At 37.6% G+C, this 23,129-nt stretch overlaps 2 protein-coding genes across 2 annotated transcripts; one reads left to right on the top strand and one right to left on the bottom strand.

Annotated features, from left to right (window-relative positions):
* Positions 1 to 802: 802 nt before the first annotated feature.
* LOC141899848 (small ribosomal subunit protein mS39-like) lies at positions 803 to 17,835 on the bottom strand. Its single transcript, XM_074786413.1, has 24 exons — positions 17,775 to 17,835; positions 17,490 to 17,563; positions 17,344 to 17,386; positions 17,191 to 17,236; positions 17,034 to 17,102; positions 16,440 to 16,544; positions 15,209 to 15,338; positions 14,391 to 14,544; positions 13,484 to 13,574; positions 12,956 to 13,099; positions 8,478 to 8,628; positions 7,820 to 7,873; positions 5,030 to 5,107; positions 4,561 to 4,589; positions 4,346 to 4,455; positions 3,780 to 3,858; positions 3,516 to 3,606; positions 3,000 to 3,085; positions 2,664 to 2,767; positions 2,417 to 2,485; positions 2,204 to 2,257; positions 2,053 to 2,116; positions 1,366 to 1,460; positions 803 to 926 (listed from the first exon to the last, which is right to left on the bottom strand). The coding sequence occupies exons 1-24, from the start codon at positions 17,828 to 17,830 to the stop codon at positions 902 to 904; spliced, it is 2,001 nt and encodes a 666-aa protein (XP_074642514.1). The 5' UTR covers positions 17,831 to 17,835; the 3' UTR covers positions 803 to 901.
* A 61-nt stretch (positions 17,836 to 17,896) lies between these two features.
* On the top strand, positions 17,897 to 22,333 carry LOC141900412 (refilin-A-like). The gene is made up of 2 exons (XM_074787302.1): positions 17,897 to 18,032; positions 18,542 to 22,333. Exon 2 carries the CDS (start codon positions 18,545 to 18,547, stop codon positions 19,172 to 19,174), a length of 630 nt encoding a protein of 209 aa, XP_074643403.1. The 5' UTR covers positions 17,897 to 18,032; positions 18,542 to 18,544; the 3' UTR covers positions 19,175 to 22,333.
* Positions 22,334 to 23,129: the final 796 nt, after the last annotated feature.

Here is a 23,129-nt window from a genome sequence, read left to right as displayed (position 1 = left end):
GACGAGTGTGCAGACAAAATGATGTATAATCAGATTTCCTGCTATATACAGTACTAGTAGACTCCGCTTAAGTTGGATCTTTTGGGACCGTAAAAATGTCTGACTTGAGAGCCATATCTGAGTTGGATGTTATGTATTTGTTAAATGTGTCACAAAAAATATTTCAACAAGCATCCGAGTTGAACGGTTATTCGAGTTGAACAGTTATCCGAGTTGAACAGTTATCTGACTCTGGCGCAATCTACTGTATATGCACTTCTTTGTTAACATAGCACGTATCAGAAATGAATGAGATCATTGATCGGCTTATGACCATAAACTATTTTCGACTGTGTGAGGTATGTACCCTTTCTACCGGAGCAGCATTTTGAACCTTTTCGGCCAGAGTCGAATCACTTAACCCTTTCAGTGCGTCTACACCACACTGCAGTGTATGAAACGGTGATGGATTTTGCTAGTACACCGCACTACGGTGTATTGATGTAATTAGTAATTAGTTTTTATCTCTTTTGAAAGATGGTAGCACCTGTCAAACATAGTGAAATATTAGTAACTAACAATACACTGAACCGCGGTGTAGACGCACTATAGTGGTATTCCCGTTATTCAACACACTAGGTTGGAATTTTTCAAAATCTCCAGCAATAAAGGGTATTGATTAGTCAGCACTGAAAGGGTTAATGAGTAAATGTTATCCAACCAACGTCAATGATTCCTTTATGTTTTTCAAATAAGAGATATTCAATTTCACATGATATATAATACTATTATATTTACACATACACAAATTATTTTACAAAACACTGTGTGCAAGATAAGCACTACTAACACACTATACATTATTTGAAGAAACTGGAACATGATTTAATTATGACTTCTTTTTCCTAATAATTCAGTTGGCTTAAACTAGAACAGACATATGACTTCTGAAAAAATAAGAGAATTAACAAATGTTAATACTAAGACATGCTATTTTGTAACTACATGTACCTTCTTAATCTGCATGAATCTGCTGCCTGAACCCAAGACCCGAGCCCTGGACCAGACTTTACCACCATTCTTCAAATTTAGATTTTTGGCAGATTTGGAAAGCGAATTGTTGTGATACAGGACCCAGTTCGACATTTTCAATTAGAATTTGAACTTTAAGGTGTTGGAAACAAAACTAGTCAAATTGTTGAACTGGATATTGGTGACTGGTACTACTCGCATACAATAATGTAGTACATGTGCATATATTGTTGATACTTTACTGAAAGACTAGTTACAAACTGAAATAAATATGACATCTGTTTCCAGCGTAGGCAGGATTATGGAAATATTTTTGACGCAATAATCAAAGGGCTTGGACAAAATATTTCTCACCTGTCTATATCGGATAATTCCATCTCTTCAAGGCATTTCTTTGCGAGATCCTTTGTCATTGGTAACGCTAAATCAGCCATTGTGCTAATCAATTTCTACAAAAGGAGTTGCCACAAACTTGAACGATATGCAAATTGCCGAGCTTGGAGATTTTAGGCAGTTGAACTAGTTACAACGAAAATGCTAATATAAATATTTATCGCAAGACAACAAAGGAAAATCTCGAAATGAGAAAATTAGATTAGCTCTATGCTATGGTATACTTCAACAAATTACAATGGAATCTCATTACAGCGAACTTCACGGGACTAGAAAATAACCAATGGTTTGTTATATCCAGTATGAAATTAATAAAATTATCTTTCTCGGCATATCCGATGAATCACGGATCATTGTTTCCGAGTTCACTGTTTTGATTAAGGTGAACAGATTTTCTGGTTTGTTATTACAGGAAACTACTGTAGTCTCCATGGTCAATTTACTGAAATTATTACCCAAACTATTGGTTATACAGTAAATTCTGCTTGCTTTGGATCTCCTGGGACCGATAAAATTTGTCACACATGAATTGGATCAATTCGCTCCAAGGCAAGCAGAGTTGACTGTAATGACTAGATTTTCTGGTTTTCTGATATGCTTCAAAACTTCAAAAAAATATGCTTAAGCAATATCTTATAAAACACTCACCATAACTTTGACGGAATCCTGATTTTTCATGAATTTCTCCGTTAATCTGAATAAGGTATTTTCACTGGAAAAAAGGACGCACAAATTTGAGCATACGCAAAGAAAGATCAGGGGCGGAAAAAACATCAAAGTTTAGTTAAACAATCATTACCTAGGTAAACCGGTAAGTTCCCCCTGTTTTCTGATGAAAGTTTCATAGAATTCCCTGCAAAACATGAAACACACACATACCAGGTGAATGCTAATAACTATAAAACCTACAATCAAAAGATACATAAAGACTGTATCTTTTCTACATTGTATAAGCAGTGAGGAGCATGTGTAATTGGATGAATCAACTATTTGCCCGTCTAGCCTTACATACCATGCAATCTCCAAGTCGTTTGAATTCAATGAGATATCAATAAAATGGCTGATGATAGGTCCGGACAAACTGTGAAGAAATGAAGGCGAACAAGAAGATCTTTAACATTTGACATAAGATAACATGTAACTCTATAATCTGGACTCAAGATTCATGACGCTTAGGAGTTAGATAATTGAAAATTAGATATTATCTAGAACTGTCAAATTGAAATTGAATTGAAGTTTCTACACAGGATCTAACTTACATCACTGACTTATTGCCACTCATCCTGTACGCAATGGGGTCAGCATCAACTTCTTTTATTTGCTCTAATGTTTGCTTACATATGGTGTGAAACAATTCTTGAAGCTGGAAAATAGAAACACTATGATAACCAGTGTCTCCCGTTCCGTCCTAGCACAATATATAGATCATACACAAATACTATTTTTGGCATATCGACAAGATAATTATCCATCCATGAATAATAGGTAGCAAAATCTTATTCAGGATTTAACAGTTTTAGTATCCATTAGAAAATTGTATGAAAAAGTTGCACAGACCGAGAAAGACGTTTGATATCAATAGCAAGATAAAGCACCTGTTCGTCATCTTTTAATTTCGTCATCAGATGTAATGCTGGTGTAACTAGATCTTCCCTTCTTGTGTATTCAAACAGTACCAAATCTTAAAAATCGATGTTGCGAGACTTCAAAACGCTATACAGTACAGTTTATTCACCAGCTTATGCGTTTACCGGGTAAGCTGTTTTCTAGTATAGCAGGGGTCAGTTGCTCTAAAGTTGTTTACAGTTAACGAGTGGATAGTTGACATAGTGACAATTAAAATTTCATTGTTGCTATGGTATTTAACCATCGGTTATCTTAAGCCAATTTTTGAGCAACTGGTCCCAGGTCATTTTCTGGTTAAGCAAGTACATTTTGATATGGAACTTTCAGTTGGCACAGCTTTGTGGACACAAATTTCTCCATAGTGTAGACTGGGATTTTGATAATATTCGTAAATGAGCTCACTCTTAATCATTGAAAATCGCTTCTTCACCTACCAGTATATGAAGGTTTACAAACATACAAAAAGAAGAATTAATCAAATATACCTGACCAGATTTTTGGCAGATGCATGAAGCCATCTTGAAGATCTAATGCCTTTATTACGTCGAGCATGATATGAAAGCCAGGTGTCCAAACCTAAGGAGTAAGTTATTACACCATTGAGAGCTATTTTGTCATTTGAAAGGTATTTATGATGGTGGGCATACAAAGTACACACAGAAATACAAAGATTCTAGATACAAAATTGCCTAGTCGGTCCCTAGTGTATGGGGCAAAACACAAAAACCTACAAAATATATTCAACTTACATTTGGTACATAACGTTCATACAACTCCATAATATCTTCAATCATACCGAATTCACACATCAAACGGAAATAGGAATTACTGCAAAATGAACACCAATAAAATATGAATTTACAGGTAACTGGTTGCATAAATTAACTCATTTGAGTTTAAACTGCCGGTACATGTATTATCGAACCAAATACAAAGTTTCCGTGATAGCTATTCCTAGCTGTTGCCAAAACCCCGCACAGTCCCTCATTAGAGAAAGAGCTGAACAGGTTTTCTCACAGTATATTATGTTATTGGGTACAGTGGCATTAAATCCGACATGACGACATATATTGATATTCATTCTTGCAACATTCAGATCTGAGCCAAAACTGAACACCTCTCCTATTGAGCCACATGGACTGAAGTACCAGAGCATACAACCATATCAAGGTATCAAATTTGCCTCATATCACATTGTCATTGGTATTAGTAGTTATAATTCATCAAAAAATTACTCCTGCCACACACAGTAATCAGTAGCATATGGAGACTTGTTAAGCTTTTGTAGTATAAAACTAAGGCACCGGATACTTACTAGTAAGTCGTTTCTTTGTAGCTATCTCCCATCAATGCTTTATGATTTCCAGTATTTAGCAGTCGATCAATTCGATTGGCTAAATCGATGTCCTTTAGATTAATCAGGCACTGAAACGAAAAAAGTAAAAACGACCACGATTTCTTAAATGAGCTTTTATGTGAACGGATAATTTCAGAAAAGAAAGTTCAATAGAACGTGGAAAAGCTTTTTACCTTCAACATAGCCATTCTAAAGAACTCAACTGAAAATAGTAAATACATCAATGTGCAATATATTCGTGCAAACCGAAAATTGGTATTTTTAATGATAGATTTAATCACGTCACAATATCTTAAGTTTTCAACTTCTCTGATTATGGAACATATACTTAACATCAATGTATATTTCTATAATCTTTAATGGAAAAGATAAGTTTTCCACAAACAAATTTAAAAGAGTTTTCTCCTGAAATTTCAACCAACAGCTAGGGATGAATTTGTTAGTCATTGATTGAGAGGAAGACAGATATCGAAAACAAGGGCCCTAGTGCCCCCTAGAACAAACATACCGGGTATATTTCAGTATTTCTAATTTTTCTTGCAACGTTTAGTAAATTGTCTTTAATACTGAACAGTACTTGTGCATTAGTCTAGCAAACGCATGTACTTTTTCTGAAAGCTTTTGGATCATGGTATCACTTACCATCTATTGGATGCTGCACCTGAAATTCTTTACCCTCCACTTGGTCCAAGATTTCGTACAACATCGTATTTTGGTAATCTATAACCAATGAGACAGAAAGAAATCAATTTTGTGTAGGCCTATACTCGTTTAAGAGCCTTCGACACTTGGGATAGGCAAAATATGATACACATGATATATTATTCGTCCACAAAAATTAATAACAGTGACATCCAATAACCCTTAACCGTTTTGACCTAAACTGCCTTTTTTACACAGACCAGAAAGTGTTTCACACATTGTATTAGTTTCAAGTCTGCATGGATCAGTTACCCATGAAAAATCCTAAGTTGAAAATATGAACAAGAGCCCCAAGGGGCACAATGGCCAGCCTGTCAGATTTGCTTTTTATAAATGATGTAATCTGTGGGTTATATTTATCAATATACACTCCCTGCTCGATATCATTTACATAGTAAAATTGTGTGTTAACACAGACAGCAGGAACGAATGTAATATAGAAATACCAAGTTATTGTATTGTTCAACGCCCCTGGTGGCCATATACAAAAACCAATGAGCTTGAAACTCACCAAGATCATAGACCATGTCATGAGCTACAACTTTCCAATTGATTATAGTAGCAAAATATGCTTAAGTATCAATTATGATGTGGAAAAACTTTTTTTCCAACTACGAATGAGTACCGATGACCCCAAGATGGCCGCCAAGTGCGTCATAATTGCATGGTCAAAAATACCCTCTCGGATATAAAAGATCCCTTTCCAAAGAATACCCATTACAAATTGCAATGAAACATGGCACACCATTAGAAAGCTACAGTACTCAGAATTCAGGCCAAAATTGACATTTTTGGGAACAAAAAAGGTTACAGTACGGCCATCTTGAGTCCGATCGACCCAATTTTTCTCATGCCGATGGGCCCTCGGGGGATACAAATATATACGAATGATCAAGGTTATTGATAAAAGTGTCTTCAAAATTTCCCTCGAAAACTTCAAAAATGTGTAAAAAGTGCTGATTTTGGCGAACAACAATGGCTGCCAGTCGGCCATCTTGAATCTGACAGGGCCAGTTTTTGGCCTGAAGATGTGTCTAGGGTAGATACACGTATAAACCAAATATCAAGACATTACCTTGAAGCGTCTTCAAAACTTTGGAACTCTCAAGAACTATCTAGATGGTTATCTCTCGACCTAAATAGCTTCAAGACCCATCTCAAAACAACTTTGTTCCATGCAGCATACCATTAACTCTCGGAAAGCGAATTGTATTTAACATTTTTTTGGCAGAATAAAATTTGATTGAATTTGCAATTCGGGCACATGGCTAATTAGCATATCAAGGTCATACACCCGATTTGGTAAAACCTTTTTTTTCGCGAACCTTGCGCAATTGTCAAGGATGAATTTTCTGTAGAGCAAATAAAAATTCCTCCCAAACACCAAATCAACTAAAGATTTCATAGAAATCGATCTTGAAATACAATTTTAAATCTTAAAATAAAACCCGGAAGTAAAACAGTAGACGATACCGCGGGTTCACGTGAACACCTGATTTCTGTAAACGAAATAGGTTTTAGGTGGTAATAAGTACGGAAACGTAACGACCATGGTCGACTTATTCGATGAAATCAGGCCTATGTGATATCCAAATTTTGACTTTTTTATTCTCCAGACCTCCCTGATATAGAAATAAAAAATTTTGTTGGTACGAAAGTGCAATCACAGCGCCGACGGGGACAGAGCCGTGTCAGCGATCGGCGGAGTGAAAATTGAGGTGGACGAACACGAAGAAGTAGGCTATTGCGCTACTTGAATCACGAAAACTCCTGGCGCGGCCCCCGACGCTTTTCGTTGATTAAGTAATACAAATATCATGCAATGGGTTTTCACAATCTACCGCTGGTATTTACCGGATTTCAATATCACTCCAAAATTCAAAGAAACCTCGAAATATCGAACCGGAATACTTCCAGTAGATATCCGCGGCTGCCCAACCGGGAAACTTATTAGTTTCAATAGATATTGATAGGATCCATCATCTTCACCCGTCAAGGGATTCGAACCCACTAAGCTAAAGCCGTGCCAGAATCGGGTCGGGCCAATCACAGCGCTTGTAACAAACCACATTAGGCTTCTGTGGAATTTCCCAGTAAATGGGCCAATCAGCGAACACGTAGCGAATGCGGAAGTATTGTCGCGTGTTGATACATGAAGTCATGCGAAAAAGCGCCAGTAATGAAATCGCGATAATTCACGTGAACAGCTGCTGATATTTTCAGATAAACCAATCACAGGGAAGACACAACTTCCTGATTGGCTGATAAAAATTGAAATTTTCCCGATTTAACTTTTGTGAAAAATGCAGAAAACATTTTTATGAGAACCTATTTCAAAATTCTGCTCGCTACGATTCCGAGAATGGATTACGCTTAAATACGTGATTTGTTCGAATATGCCCTCACTTGGCAAGCAAAAGAGCCTTTTGTGTGGAAACCATGTCATTTAAATTCGCTCCATTTGTATAGTAATAGGCTCAGCCTACAGCTGGCCTAAAAATTGCCATGTTGTGACACTAAATCTAATAGAGAATGCAGGGAAGTGGTACTGCAAATCATCAGTTAAAGGTCAAAATCCCCATGCACATGAATTCATGAAATAGATTAGGCACACCGATATGCTGTAGTACTATCATCATTTAACCAGACAATCGAAACATAAATGCTGTATTAGACAGACACTGATATATTATCATCCATACTTGACTGCAGTTTGTATAAAAGACTTACTTTCGTTGCTGTAAAAAACTTGCAAAATACACGACCACGTCCCTAGACTCGGTTCTGAAATTATAAGACGTAAATTTTTAGCCATTTTTTACAGTCCTATTCTGTACACTTGAACCTCGAAAGTTCTCTACATTATTTATCGTGATCAGTAATTACCAATTCCATCCCCAGGATTAAGTTAATCTATATAAAATGCACACCAGAAATTATCAAAAGGCAGCCAACATTGCCGCCTGAGCCTCTAACTGCTCGTTTCATACATTTATGAGCAATCATCTCAACGTTGAGATGATTGCTCGAAGAGTGGTTAGAGCCAGCCAAAACTGTTAACTGCTAGCCGCCGTTCGATAAAGTTTGTGTCAACTGACACATCGATTGATTATCATGTCAAACGTTTTAGGTACCGACATCCCCCCGCTACTGAATGATTCCTTAAAACCAATATAACTATCAACAGCAAACATAGGAAATTTCACAATAAGCTTATCTAAGCAACACGCCTTACTAACTAACATATCTGATAGACCTGATGTTGGATTTTCTATGCTAGGGATTCAGGCCTTAATAAACTTCTCGGATGCGTTCTCTCAGTAACAAGTTGAAATGAATCCATTAACGAGCGCTTACACATTGCGTGTTTTGGATTTTTATATCTCACCTATGCCACAAGCGTTCATCTCATTCAGTGTTTGCAATGTTAGTGAATTACTACGTTTCCATCGAGACATCCTCGTTAAACTGGCGAAAACGGCATTGAACGTGTTCAAGTTCGGGGCGACTTCAACGTCTTTCATCTGTTGTAACACATTCTGTATAAACAAAAAAGTTTTCTGAAAGCTTTGACATAAGATAACTCCCATGTGATAAGATATAACTATTAGTAATAAAAATAAATACAGCTGCAAGGCAGCGATAATGGGTTTTCTGGCTATTCCTACGGTCAATATATTGTTTAGTTGGTAACTTCTTTTGAGTAAATTTTCTAACCGGTAGCAACCAATTTGTTCTAAGTTCGAAGGTGCATTGAAAATTACGATGCTTCATCTCAATTGACACCATCATGCCACTTCGGTGGACCCAGATTTCCCAGTTGATATCAGTGCAAGTTTAACATTTTCTATGCAAGCGCGTGTTTAAGTTTTGCTTTAATGAACTGATGAAAATCCGACATCATACGTTTATTGTGTGATTCATGTTGAATTGTTTAGTGCTGTGCAGAATTGCAAGTGAAGTCCAGTTTTCATATCAATCATAATCGAATACATTCGATAAAGAATATTTGAAATCGTTGTTTCGTTGGGCAGTATGGTGGGCCAAAACCACCAAAATGTAACAAAAGGTTGAACGATGTCTGAAAGATATAAAGCGATAATAAAAAGATAGGAAATGATGATACTAAAACGTATAAAACGATGGTATTAGTTATGAATCGATAATAGAACATGCATTGATGAAGAAAACTTTATTTAACGATATCATTTGATGATGTTAGTCTAAAAACAATGGGTTCCCTTTCAAATGTCTAAAATAGACTGGTAGTTAGGCAGCTATTCTGGGCCGCCTTCGGTTTTCTGAGTTAGTCGACTATAGTCGAACTAAACGAAACCGAATGTCCGTTAGTTGGAACTATATTCTGGAAATAGTTCGAAAATCAAGCGCAGAATTGGACAGGCAACCAGTCTACGTCTAAAACGGTGCAGCACTAATGACAGTCGCCCGACCAATGATAATGAAAGATAGACTGGTTCCCACAGAGTGCGGTTATGAAAACCGATTATTTTCAACTACTCTCTCAAGGTCGCGCTGTTTTAGACGTTCGAAGGGAACCAGTCTATCTTTGATCATCGTTTTTAGACTAACATCATCAAATGATATCGTTAAATAAAGTTTTCTTCATCAATGCATGTTCTATCATCGATTCATAACTAATACCATTGTTCTATACGTTAAGTATCATCGTTTCATATCTTTTTTTTATCGTTTTATATCTTTCAGACATCGTTCAACCTTTTTGTTATGTTTTGGTGGTTTTGGCCCGCCATAGGGCAGCTGCTACTACTGATACAAACCTCAAAAATTTAATTTTCATTGGATTTGGAAATTTAAGCGTCATAATGATCAAATGGGATCTAATTATTTGTATTCGAAAAAGAAATAATCTTTTGACAAATGGACCCTGCAGTTGTTTTCCGAAGGATCCGAAACTAAACCCAGCGATCAGTAATAGACCTAGCAGGGTTTACACGATTACAATCCATCTCATAAACCAAGCGCGTATTCAATGAGTAAAATAGTGAATGAGAAAAAATACTTTAGCGGTTTTTTTGAAAAGCATATTAGTTGAACAGTACACTTTTTACAAAATTTAGAGACGAATCTAAAATGCTCAGTAGAATTCCAATCTTTCTCATCAACATCAACGAATCCTGTGAAAAGCTGAACTTCGATCTAAACCGTGTTTCGTGATAAGTTATAAGACGGTCAATTGAAGCAGGAATTTCAAATATCATAAACATCAAAACTATCAAAAGAACCATCTTCAAAATCTTCTGCTCTTTCGAATCTGTATACGATATTCTGACTACAGATGGGGCTAATTCCTTTCGCAGTTTGTAACGATTTCGTACGATTATTATCATCAGCGCGATGTTTATCACAACCAATATAACGAATGGGGAAATAGTGCACATGAACATAGAAGTGTGGTATGTAAATGCGTATGCAATGCCGAAATTGTAATTGAAAGGAGGTCGGATAAGCGTAGCTCCAAATGTTCCCAAAGTGTACAGCGAGATCTCTCGAAAACAATGCCAAGAAGCTCTAGCAGGAAGATACAGGGGAAAGAAGTAAGGCCAGTTTAAGAATACGGATACAACGAAATTCAAAACTGCAAGATAAGCGATTTGAGTTTTGGCCCAAAACTGTCTGAAATACAGCGGGCTAGCGACAACAATTAATCATTCTAAAGTTAATATGACAACGGACCAATTCCTGGCCATTTGAAAAACGAAGAAAAAAAGCATCGCCCAAATAATTATTTCGTGTCCAAAATACCAGTCATCGTACCTGTGTATGCGTTCGTAGAGCGATGCGTAGATAACGATTGTTCGCAGTGGATAAAGTAGAAACACCGCGATCAGAAAAAGCAAATCGAACCACGCGAGAATTATGACTGTCAGATACGCGTCGCTATCGATACGACGAAAAACTGTTATCGTAGCTGAATTGAGAACGTTTCCCATCAACGACGCCGGTAAATACGCCAATACGTACATATAGACGCTGAAGGTATATTGCCATCTGACCGGTGGGTTGCATTCCGCTGGATCAGGCGTGACTTCTGCGGAGATTATAGCGGTGATATTTTCGTAATTTGGTCGAAGTAATGTCGAAGTCATCATGAGCGCGAGTACTCATAAACCGACTGAACACGATGTTATGTATGATAATTCTCGACGGCAATCAACGTGTAAAAAGTACTCGAGTCTGATCCGAAATGTTTAATGTAACGTGACTCTAATATTGCATTCTGATAAAAATATCTACCGGTACACATCGCAGCAGAACGTGAAAAATTTGCTACGTTTAACTAATAAGGTTAATTATTAGGTATCGGTATTCCGAACCGGTGAATAATTTGAAATATGTGCAGAATTAAAAGCCATAACATTTTACATGATGCACTGCGACGGATACATACATACAGGATTCAAGAAAGTCGAAGGGTTTTCTGCACCAGACCGACCCCTTGGGCGTACGCATTATCAATTATTCAACAAGCAATGTTACATCCAGTTACTCGTTAAACGTTGCTTAAATTTCATCTATTTCATTTTATGGTAACCTTGTACAAAGAACAGCATACAAATATCCTTCATACAGGGTTTCCAGTGGTAAGGCTCGGGTAAAAAGAAGTACTAAGAAAGACCTTTTCGGCAATTTTAGACCCAAAAGGAGGGACTTTTAGACTCAGAAAGAAGTACTTTCCAGTAAAATGAGGGCTCATAAGGGAGCATTTTTGCAATGCCTTTGCCTGAAAGCTAGTCATGTAGACCAGCCATACATTTCAGGGTAATTATTCAATCTTACTGATAATTGAATTACCAGGCCTGAGTAAAAAGATACTTCAACAGTCGAATTCGCAACAAAATGAGCTATAACTTTGCAATTGATTGTCGGTTACAAAATATGCATAGGTACCCATATAAATGAACAAACTGTGTATTATTCAATATTTAACTCCCCCTGGTGGCAAGAAAAAAGAATTGGGCGATTCTAATTCCATGTGAGAAGATGTATCTTATGACAGTGCTGATAATAATCATTCATCAAGACTATACATTAAAACCTGATGACATTTTCCTCAAAAAACCTATTTCCACGTATGTATGAGTACTGATGACACGAAGAAGATGGCCGCCAATTGCATGATAATTGGCTGATCAAAAATACCTGCCTCATGTGTTAAAGATCTCTTTCCATAGAATACCCATCACAATTTTCAATGAAAAATGGCAAACCAGCAGGAAGCCAAAATTGACATTTTTGGGCACAAAAAAGGTCGCAGGACAGCCATCTTGAGTGCGATTGACCAAATTTTTTTATGTTTATGGGCCTTGGGGGCTACAAATATAATAGATCAAGGTAATTGATTGATCAAAGCATCTTCAAAATTTCCCCCCATGCTATCTACAAGGTGTTCCATAAGTCACATAACTTTTTTGAAATGTACCCAGACAAAAAGTAATTATCATATCTTTACCAAATTCTGTTGGCGATTTCATGGAAAAAATTCTCGAAGAAGGGAATTTGTCATATTCAAGCATTTCAAGCCATATGTATTATTTCAAGCCAAAAAAATTTATTTCAAGCTTGCAATCTATTTTCAAGCTGTTTTCAAGCGCTTGAATAACATTTTTCAAATTCAAGCCATTTCAAGCTTTTCAAGCACCCCGACGAACCCTGCAAGATTAAACATGTTTGTTTCCGACTGTGTTTCTGTGTTTCCCAGTTTCAATGCATAGTGTGCGTTGTTGGGCTTAAGGGATCTGTTTGGCTTCGAAATCTGACAGGGGATAATCTGCAATATTTACGGTACCCGGTATATTATCCATATAATACAGTTCATTTACTTACAGTAATAAGTTCCCATCTCGCTTCATTGTCCTCTCTCAAGAACGATGCGATGCTCAGAATCGCATTGAATGTCTGAACATCCGGCGTCATTTGTAGTTCGAGCATCTCTTTGTACAGCGAATGAGCACCTTCAACATGTAAATACTGAAATGAGAAAAAGAGTAGCCATATTATTTGCATCATTTCCAATGGAGAGTTATGTAGGGTCCAGTTCCACAGTTGTGAGTTAAGATTTAACTCTGAGTTAACTCATTGAAAATGAACTAACCTTAACTCAAAGTTAACTCTAATTCAGAACTGTGGAACTTGGTCCAGGAGCCGTGTTAACCAAGGGTCAAATGATACTGAAGGTTAACTTAATTTATCTAAAGTATGAGCTTTTGCTACTAGTCCATAGTAGCTTCATCAGGTTAATGAGTAAAGTCAATGCGCATACAACATTTCCAATGTAACCCCTTTCAAATTACAGGTATTCTAATAGAGGGTATCATAGATAGGACAACTCATACTCTTATCATCCATATTTACCTTGCTAAGTCCACGGATCATACTTTTATAGGCTGCAGGAATTTTTTCCGCTTGTAATTCTTCGAACAATTGATCTGCGGGACATCCATCTCTATAAATACAGCAACAGACCAACCAATCAGACCAAATTTGGTTCCTTAGACGTAAGGTTAAATTTGAATCATAAATAATTTTCCCAATCTCTCAGGATGACCTATAGTGTAGTATCTAGATTACTACATAAATTGGTTGGAGGTTTTTTGGAGGACACATCACTGTTATTGGGCGTGTTTCATATGTAACAATTTTTTGGTCCTAAATAACCCAGGGAAGGTTTTTCGGATGGTTTAAGATGTGAATAAACAAGGAGGCATTAGATTTAGTTAAAGAAATAATCTTAACAAAATGAAGTACAAAACATCATCAGCAATTTGAGAAGATATCTTCCTCTGTGAGGAACAGTGAACTAGCCTATAGCCTACCAGCTACGAAGTTCATGACCTATTTTTCACTGCAAGTAACGCTGATATGGTTTTAAATGTCAATCCATCAACCAACCCTTCGAAGACGGGTATCCTGCTAGTATGTATAAATTGGTGAGAGGCTTGATTAGCGTTTGGACCACAGAGTGCCTTTGCACCTATGCTGCCATAGCCTCTCATTGACCTTATTCTCATTGTGCGATCTCAGAAATAATCTTGTCAATTTGTTATTCCAGGATGATTTACAGTAGACTAGCCTTATTTGGTAGGATTCTAATTGTAAGTTTTTCCGAATAGAAATATCAAAATTCGCTAAGTTGACTGGAAGGCAGAGTCTGACGCACTTATAAAACTAGAGCCAAAACTTGCAATGGTTAATAGAACAATGGTTGAACCAGGTCCCTCCTCCGAAATGAAATTGCTAGGAACTAACCAGTACAACTTACTTCCAAGATCGCTTTAACCTTTTCCCTACATCCTGGCCTAGTTCCCGCCAGTACCAACGTTCATCCGATATGTTTTCCATTTCGACGGGTTCGCTGTTGTATGCGCACAACAAATCTAACAACCGTAGTTTAACATCTTGCGAAATAGTTTTGCCTGTCGAATCAAAAGTGAAACGCTTCTTCAAAAGTAAGATTCCCAACAACAATGAAGAAAAAAAATTGATGTGAAAAATAATATCTCGTGATGCGTTCAGATCGCATCTGATAAATTTCAATCACTTATTGGCCTGATTCCTGATTGATTGAATGCGACAACAGTGATTCAGCCTACTGCGAGTGCTGCTCGAGCGATACTCAAGATTTCCCTCACAACATTTCCAATATAGACAATATTGACACAGAAACATATTTGCGACAAGTATCAGAGAGAGACTTGATACATCATGTATCAAGTCTCTCTCTCTGATTCTTGTCGCAAATAGGGTGCCGAACTGGTAGTGAATCAGACAGTGCACCACAGGCACTCCAGCATTGCCGATTATCTAATAGTAATTCCTGTTTTGAAATTGCTGAGATAGCTTCTGAGAGCACCTAAAATTTCAAATTTCAAAACCCTGCCGCCAAAGTTTGGGGCTTCAGCCAGAATATTACCTCGAGCAGTACTCAGATTGAACCCCAGGATGCGCTACTGGACAATATCCAAAGGTTTTAATCAATATCAATTAATCAATTTAATCAGTATCCTCTTTTTTAAGCGATGACTCAACTAGTGTTGCACTGTAGGGCATGTGTTAGAAACAGGGCATGTGTTCACTTACCTTCGGATTTAAGTTTTTGATAATCCTCCCATGCTTCGGCCACGCATGAAGCATCGATGAGACCCTTCAATAATTCTTCTCCCTCCGATATTTCCCGTATATGTTCACTGTTGACGTCTGGATCGAATTTCTGATACAGAGTTTAGAAGAAGAAGAACAGAGCCGTCAGAAGGAATTTTTCGGCGGCAAGGCTTATTTCTGAAGGGGGTTTGGGGGCCACCCCCTAGAAAAATTTTGAAAATTCAATCGCCGGAGATGCGTTTTGGGGCCATTTCACGGTCTCATTCACAGAAGCAAGAGAAGTCGGGAGCCAACAACCTAGTACATAGAACGACGAGCTGCTACGAGGTACAGCATGCGTTTGAAAAAATTTTGTTAAGCAAAAAAGTGGGGCGGCTTTGGCCGCCCCTGTTCCGACGGCCCTGAAGAAGAGTTTAGTTAAGAAGAAGAAGAGTTTTACGTCCCGACTGCAATTACTTACAGTGTAACCCTAGTGGGTCTTAAGAGACGGCCAGGGCCTTTTTATAGGTTGTTATGGCTCACAACCTGACTAAGTTAGCAGAGCTTAGTCCATGTATGTGTCTCGACAGCCAACGCCAGAGGTGGTTTCGCACTAGGGACCTCTTGGTTCCCAGTCCTCCACTCAACCAACTGAGCTAACTGCACAGGACATAAAGAGACATTCAAAATAAATGTACGTATGTATGTTCCGGGTATGTGAACGAAAATATCGTTCTCAAAAAAGGACGAACAAAATAGACGTAACAGTGAGAGTTCAATGGGGTACCCGCGGTGCTACTGTGGCAATCGAGGATTCCACGTATAGCAGGCCAGGATCCAACCAGGTGGCGCTAGTAGATCGTTGGTCGTCCGCGTTTCGATTTCTTCTAGATTTCAATTAAATCTGAATGAACTTTTCTCTCAAATGAATCAATCATTTATGAAAACTATACCGATATCCGAGTAGGAGAATGAAACTATTGTATATTCGGTGGGTGCTGTGATATTATATCGATTGGGGAGTTTAAAATTCCAGTTCAAAGTTCATTGAAAATGAGCTAATTTTGACAACGGACGACCTAGTGCTCATCATGCCATCTAGTGGGATAGCCGGTTTTGCGGGTACCCCATTATAGGATAATCGGAGAATGTGATGTAACTAAGCTGAGATTTTTTGTGAGGCTGAGACCTGGTATGTTAGAATGAATTCACCACAGTAAGTTATACATACCATTATAGGCGGGTCAGCAGTTACATCCGGCATAATATCCTGATGTTTTTCAAGTATCCATTTAGCCGCCTTTTTCCCCGATGCCTTTGATAAAGCATACGTTCGCTGAAATGGATCAATATCCTAGTTATGTAAGTATACACATGAGTAAATCATGGGAGCAATACGACTTATGAAGTATGAGTTATAAACTAAATTTGATAAGGTTTAAGGAAGAAAAAAATTGGGACCAACATAAGTATACGCGAGATGTGATGATACGACTAATTCGATGACGACTTATGCGGGGTTGACTGTATGTCTATAGAATTAATAGGACAGTGTATCACTTGACTTGATTAGGACACTTGCAGCGCATTATGAGTGTCCTGGTACTCTATATCTGGTGCTGGATATTAAACCATTGAATAACCATTCGATATTGAAAGCTGAATTGGCTGAAGATGGCAGCACTAGCTAGGAAACGCGTTGATATACCTGTTCTGTTTTCTCATAAAATCAAGTCTTTTCTTTTCAGCCATAATCCAGGACTTGTGATACTTACTATACGCTGATAAAACCTATACTTCTACATCAATGATTTGAAAAATTTACCTTGTGTAAATTACTTGTTGGTATCAGATATGGATCGTCAACATATTTGAAGTGTGGAGCCAAAGGATCCTACATAACAAGTGTAAAGTTAATTCAGGTTGCAAGTGCATAACATAAATTATGCATAACTTTATGATTGCCCTATATTTGTACTCACTTTTCCAACTGTATGGGACAAAGCTTCCAGTATTGAAGTGGGAGTTCTGCAATATCATATTGATAAAATTAAAGGTATAGTGTCATAATTAGAATTAACGATTAATTATGATGGTCAATAACAAGGTCACGTTCTAACAGAGAAGCATTTTACCTGTGTTTCTTTTTAGGAATAACGATTTCTTCACCATTTGAGCCTTTAAAAAATTAAGATAAGATAGTTGTTATATACACACTTTTGCTGCAGCCCAACCCGCGGCCTGTCTGGCAATAGTTACGTCATTACTGGAAAAGAATTACCTTTTGCTATCATAGGAACAGGTACATCTGTGTCTACTTTCTTTTTACTTGACCTTGATGAAACGATGCAATATCTAAAAATTGAGCGTTTAAACAGAAATAACTTTTTACAAAATACGGGGAATGGGATTCGAACCCAATCGACGACGAAATATTCGTACCGGCGGTATGAAATCAGTTTTTAACTCGATAACGACCGAATCAAGCATCAAAATAGTTTAAATATATTCTTAAGATGTGATCGGAAAATAAAATTCTGTTCAACTCGCAGTGAACGATACGTACCTTCGAGATAAAGGGTATAAACGTCTTGCCGAACAGAAACCGTGCGCGAACTTCATGGAGGCTGCCATTTTGTTTTTGGAAGCGACGTGTGGACGCCGGGTGTGGGATAATTTCGGAGTCGACCCAAGTACGCGCACCAGAGCTTCAGTCGAGCGTAACGAATGATTTGAGTGAGCAGCGGCGCTCTTGGATTTCTGTCGTGAGGAAAATTGAACCGCTTTGTAAATGAGTTAAGGACAGAGTTAAGAGTAAATTGTGGTAAGTAAGAGTTTCATATGGGGTGGCACCGGCAGAAGTGGCCTGAATACTCTCTCTCTCCCCCACACACCACAGGCACAGGGACTTGACTTTGACACAAAAAAAGGATTTTGACCCCAGTTGAGTATCTTTTATGTACTTACTTCGTTATCTTTAAGAATAATCTTATTTGAAGCGGATTGGATTACTAATAACGAAGTTACGAACTGTTGAAGTGAAATACCTATCGACCGATCTGCTGGAGTTGGCTCCCTTGTCTTTTAACTAGGTACCTAGGATACTGGGGTCAAAATCCTTGTGTCAAGCCCTGTGCTCTCCCCCTACTTAACTTACTTTCTGATTATTAGGCCAGGGAAGGGACAGGGACATGGTCGTCATTTTTATTCATTTCAGATTAGCCTGGCCTAGGCCTGTTTAGAATATTCTAATCCAATATTTTCATTCATGATTAAACATTTTTCTAATCCGATGCTAACTGCCTATATCATTTTGTTTATTCATCAAAACAGACAATGAAGGATGTGAACTCACTGACGAGAATGATTCCGACCAACTATGTCGAATCGATATCGGTTGACCCGGAATCGGAGCGCGAAGAAACCAAAGTGACGAGCATCTTCCGATTCGACTCGGAAAAACGACACAAAAACGCCGTCAAAATCAAACTCGTTCAAACGCCGGTCAGTTACGGCAGCACGATCATTAAATACGCGAAAAATTCCACGTCGACTCATTACGTCAGCTCGGTCGAACTGGCGCCGAAAAACAAACCGGTCGAATTTTCCGAAACCGTCTACGTCCTGCCGAAATCGGAGAAGATTTCGTACCGATGTATTTACTATCGTTACGTCGAACCGGGTAAAAAGTGGTACACGACGGAAGTGAATCTATCGCCGTCTGTCAGTTGCGAGTTGGCGCCCTCGTCGAAATACGTAGCGAGCGTCGCCGTCGAATTAAACGGATCGAGGAACGGCGATTTGTTCGACGATTCGTACGAGGTGGATGGATTTTCGAGTTGCGAGCCGATGTTCAGGAGTTACCCAAGCACGACCGATGCGCTCGTGTTTACAAACGGCGACTGCGATTTTCCGTACATCAACGGCGATCTCAACGGCTACACCGAAGATGATATCGAAGTTTGATTTGATTCTAATCTCACGGTGCGGGGAGGTTTTACGAACGTCTTCGTTCAAAGCATAATACGATATAGGCTTACCTGTATCGAGTATGACTGCATAATCTACAGTCAGCTGAGCTATTTTTAGAGCAAATTAGCCTATCCCGCTCGCGGGTAGCCCGGAGTTAATTCAGGGAAGCCCCGGGGTCCAGTTCCACAGTTCGGAGTTAAAGTTTGAGTTAACTCATTGAAAATGAACTAATTTTAACTCTAACTCACAACTGTGGAACTGGGTCCAGAAGCGTTTGTTTTTGTCTGTCACAAGCTACATACCTGGTTTTCCCCTGGTCAGGCCAAAGCATCCTCAATGACCTGTATTTTGAAAGGAATGACCTATCCCAGTTTTAGTTAACCCACGGCAATCGTTTCATGTCGTCCAAGGAGTATACCGTAAATGGTTAAGCAAATCGAATGCACTTTTAGTAGCCTGTTTCAGTTGAAATTCTCGCTAAGGAATTCTTTTATGTTATAATACCGAACAGAATTGTAAATTCGTATTAATCTAGAAAGTGCGTATTTGATAGAAACTAAAAGGGTACAGTTTCATGAAAAAAAATTTTAACTAAAAATGAGTTAAGTTTGAACCGATGTCCTCATTTAATATGTCAACTTGCCATTCTTATGTCAACCAGCAATCCAACCAAGAATTTGAGGTTGTGGAACTGGTCCGAAAGCAGCACTTACACTACAACAATCTTAGCCAGCCTGGTACAATAGATAAAAGTCTTGATTACTGGGTCATTTCTTTATATTATCTTTGGCAAATATTAATTCCCATAAGCGCATATTCACTACATGGCCCTAGTTAGAAAAGTTCTATCAGTCTCTGAATTTAACCAAATTAGACTCAAAAAGTCTACAGTAATCAAGATTATCCTAATTGTCGCTAAAAGGATATATCGCATGGTTCAGTTATACGGTGGTTCTCTGTTTGAAAACGTCTTTTCCAAATATTATTCACTCAAGACTAATCACCTAGCTCTTGTATGGGCACGTAGGTACCGGTATGTTATATCTTAGAAATTAATTTATTACTGGAAACACTGTAAGCTACTTACAACTATTTAATGTTATGTATTCGATGTTGTAACAAAGAAGATAAAGGATTCTTAGGAAAATGTGTGAAAAGTCGTTAAATTGTCAACCACCTACCGATGGGTAGTTCTGACAGTTGTGAGTTGAATTTAACTAAAGCGTTTAGGAATCACTTATTCTAGAATTAAGAGATGAATTTTCGCTTAGTTCTGTGGAAGTCGTTATTTCCCCCATTTTATGTACTAGGAAATTAGTATATATCATGTCATGAGGTTTTTGTATACCGGGTAAATACCGTTTTTGGTTTACGGCCAATTCAAACATGCTAACATGTTTTCTCTAAAAATGTCATTTTATCTGACTCATGGCATAGGCCTATTTTCATTTTATGACGCTAGTTTTTGTTGAAAGTAATAAGGGCTTTGTTCAGTTAGTTAGCGCTGCACGGAGTGGCTTCAAAGCTCGAAAAATGAACGTACTATTCAAAACTACCACTCCAATGTCCTATTATTGTTATGAGTATTATGACAGTTTCTAGGTTGACTACATGTCACTTTGTAAGATGAGAATGGGTAATTTAGTTCATGGTCGAATATATCTTAAAACATCTAATGTTAGAATTTAGTAGGCCTAGTTTTGTATAGTGGACTCCGCTCAAGTCCAATCTTTTTAGTCCGTGAAAATATGTCCCACTTAACAAGGGTGACATGCAGGCTGGAAGCGGGTCAGAAAATTCTGAATGGCTATCCAAGTTGGTTGAATCTTGGAGTATTCAGTCTGATTACTCCAAGGTTGGATCAGCTGTCTTGGGTGCAGTCTACTATCATCAACAAAGTTCCATTCGAATCTGTTTGAATTTCGTTGCATTTTTCGTAAACAGTATTATATCAATTATTTTTCATTTGTTACTTATTTCATAGTACAACATGAATGTATTGTATGCAGTTTCAGCTACATTTTATCGTCGGTCAACTTCCTTAGTTCCATAACGGGTACAACGTTAACAAGCCTGCGGTATTACCGTGTTTTTCACGAATCAAAAGTCACCTGCGCGACCAGTGCGACACAGTGCAGAATAATTACAGCTCGCTAATCGTAATTAAGAGGTTAATTCTCGCTCGTTATGAATTGGTGATTTCAGCTGTACGCTGCCATTTTTAGAAGTCATTCAATTACGAAGGTATTCAGAACTTGGTGTAATTTGCAGATCCAAATCTAAGCGCTCGTTTTCGTGCTGGCAGAATGATCCATGCCCTAGTACATAGAATAATATAATAGCCTATGGTGTAGAATGATCAACAGTTATGAAAAATTATAGACTGATATATCATGATTTTCATACCAAAATAAACTTGATACCTTTTGGCCTACATTTATGCTAGTGCATATAATGTGCACAGGTGGGATTGTGTTGGGTTAATTTCGTCGGGACCAAATTTCATCAAACACATTCTGCAAATGACATACCTAAAATATTGTTTTATTTTGTTTTTTAAGTTGGAAAAAAAAAATATGCTGACAATATTGCTGGAAGCATTTAAGCCTAAATGCTGATGTAAACATGACTTCGCTTTAATTGTGTTGGAAGTATTTCCCTCTTATGACGTTCCCCCATGATATCATATTTCATGACAAGAATATTTTGGTTTCGTTAACGATTTCCGCTTTATGTTTACGGAATGGAAATCTTGTTAAGTTTACTAACTTTCACTGCCGTGCATCTTTTCGACTGTTTGACTTGTTTTTTTTGTGGGTTGAAAAATAAGCATATAGATACAAAATGCAAAAACAAGAATATCTACATATTTATGTATTAATTTTTATCATACCGGGTATTGTATTTATTGTGCTATGTTATCGCATGTATTCATATTTTACTATGCCGCTTCTAATTTTATAACTTGTTATAACGAACAATCAAAATTACACTGTATATTTATTCCATATGTATGTATGTTTTATTACTTTCTCAAGTTACGTCATCATTCCGTATTGATATAATGTAAAACATGTATATTTTATTCGGTAAGAATACCGATTACGGTAATAATAATATTCATTCAAGGAAATCACATATTTGTCGAGTTTTTGCCTGTTACATCGATCTGCAGGGGTAGATCTAGGGTCTCGTTATGGAGGATTGCACCCCCAAACTAAGGCATATCATATAATTAAAAAGGCACCCAATCAACGGAAAACATGACCTTATTTTTCGAAATACTGAAAAAATGCATATGAATTCAAATTTTACAATCGGTTGATATTCAGCATTTAATATTTATTTTCCATTAAAATTTTGGGCAGAATTGGCATGCATGCGTACCCTCCCCTTGGATCTGCCTTGGTATCCACAGTCTGCAGATGCTGTTTGCTGTTGGCAATAAAAGTATTGGATATTGAAAATCTAATTTCCTGTTACACTGCAATTATTTTTAGCGTGTAAACGACATTCATCTACCGGGGTATATGTATGTTATATTGATCTCGCACACCAGAATAAATTGCGCTTGGACAAAGCCGCAGCAAGCATAGATGATACATGATTGGTGTGGGGCTGAAAAAGAGAGATATCGGTACTAAATCCACACATTGATTAATCCATATTCATGAGTCAAAACTGCAGTAGAACTCACTAATTCGGATGAAGGGTCTGCGCAGATTTCCCTTGGAATCAAGTAAAATCTAAAACTTCACTTGGTTCCAGATTAAAATGGACCAAATATTTCATCGGAATCATGTGAAAATACAGATTTAAAAATCCGAATTCAGTAAAACAAACAATGGTTTAAGAGAAGTTGGTTTTTGAGGCTAATTAGGTAATCATCATTCATTCTGATCAAAATTCTAAATTTAGTATTTTGTGGCGCTAAAACACAATACATAGA

This window comes from Tubulanus polymorphus, chromosome 2 (assembly GCF_964204645.1).
Source record: "Tubulanus polymorphus chromosome 2, tnTubPoly1.2, whole genome shotgun sequence".
Classification (NCBI taxonomy): domain Eukaryota; kingdom Metazoa; phylum Nemertea; class Palaeonemertea; order Tubulaniformes; family Tubulanidae; genus Tubulanus; species Tubulanus polymorphus.
This window is presented reverse-complemented; position numbering and strand designations above follow the sequence as displayed.